Source organism: Acyrthosiphon pisum, chromosome X, assembly GCF_005508785.2.
Source record: "Acyrthosiphon pisum isolate AL4f chromosome X, pea_aphid_22Mar2018_4r6ur, whole genome shotgun sequence".
Taxonomy (NCBI): Eukaryota; Metazoa; Arthropoda; class Insecta; order Hemiptera; family Aphididae; genus Acyrthosiphon; species Acyrthosiphon pisum.
The window spans coordinates 113,168,978-113,170,380 of record NC_042493.1 but is presented as its reverse complement, the minus strand read 5'-3'; the positions used below and the strand labels follow the sequence as shown (position 1 = coordinate 113,170,380).

The 1,403-nt window shown below is 33.6% G+C and overlaps 1 protein-coding gene across 1 annotated transcript; it reads left to right on the top strand.

The window, feature by feature from the left end:
• Positions 1 to 107: 107 nt before the first annotated feature.
• LOC107883797 (uncharacterized protein K02A2.6-like) lies at positions 108 to 1,220 on the top strand. The gene has a single exon (XM_016804498.1). The coding sequence runs from the start codon at positions 108 to 110 to the stop codon at positions 1,218 to 1,220; it is 1,113 nt and encodes a 370-aa protein (XP_016659987.1).
• The last annotated feature ends 183 nt before the right edge of the window (positions 1,221 to 1,403 follow it).

Genomic DNA, 1,403 nt, shown 5'->3' with positions numbered 1-1,403 from the left:
CAATTCTCGCCAAGGTATTAAACGCAGTTAGAACAGGAGAATGGAACAGTGATTTTTCTAACAAATTAGAACTTAAATCTTATAATTCACGAAAAACTCAAATCTCAATGGAACAAGGATGCTTATTATGGGGTTACCGTGTTATTATACCAGCCAAATTCCGAAATAATATACTAAGCGAACTTCATTCATACCACATGGGTTCTTCTAGTATGAAAAGTTTAGCGAGATCATATTTTTGGTGGCCAGGAATGGATAAAGAAATCGAAAATATTACGCAAGATTGCGACAATTGTCTTAACGTTAGGCAGAATCCACCAAAATCTATTATATCTCCTTGGAAGTGGCCAGAAAAATCGTGGACTAGAGTGCATTGCGATTTTCTCGGACCATTTAAAAATAAATATTTTTTTGTCATAGTCGACGCAACCACAAAATGGTTAGAAGTATTTCAAGTAAATTCCATGACAGCAGAAATTGTCAATCAAAAATTTTCAGAAACCATAGCACGTTTTGGCATTCCAAAAACAATTTCATCAGACGGCGCAAAATGTTTCACAGGTTTTGAATTTCAAGCATATTGCAAAAATCTAGGCATTAAGCATATGACAGGTGCACCATTTCACCCAGAATCGAACGGCTGTGCTGAATCGGCAGTCAAAACAGTAAAAAATTTCTTTAAAAAATCCTCGACTGCACAATCCCAATTAAATAAATTTCTGTTGATGTATCGCAATACACCTCATTCAACAACACGAGAAACGCCAGCTCAGCTAATGTTAGGTCGATCAACACGTTTACAATTTGACGCGTTAATGCCGAATACAAGCGAAGTAGTTATTGAGCGACAAATATCGCAAATAAACAATGGCGGTAATAGGGCAGTATCTTTTAACATAGGCGATAATGTATTAGCTAGAGATTATAGGAACACCAACAATAAATGGCAAAAGGGTAAAATTATCAAATGCATTAGTTACAACACGCATGACGTAGAACTTAATGACGGGACTATTTGGAAAAGACATAATGATCAACTACTCATTGATAAATCGTCAACACCTTCAAATAATTCTATTTCACCTACACCAGCTAGACAAACAAATGAAAATTCTAAAAATACTGAAACAGTAGGTGAAAATCAAAATCCCGATCCGGCCGATCCCGTAATAGTAAATAAAACACCCAGACCAATTAGATCTAGAAAACCACCTCAGTGATATTCTCCAAGTGATTATGTTTAGTGCAATAATTGCAAAAATTAATTAATAAGTATATCAGTTATCATATAAAATAAATACTCATATGTAAAAAAAAAAAAAAAAATACCAACATAGTAATTAAGCACTACGTATACAAAAATACTTTATATTTTTTTTTTTTTTTTTTTAAAGGAAAGAGAA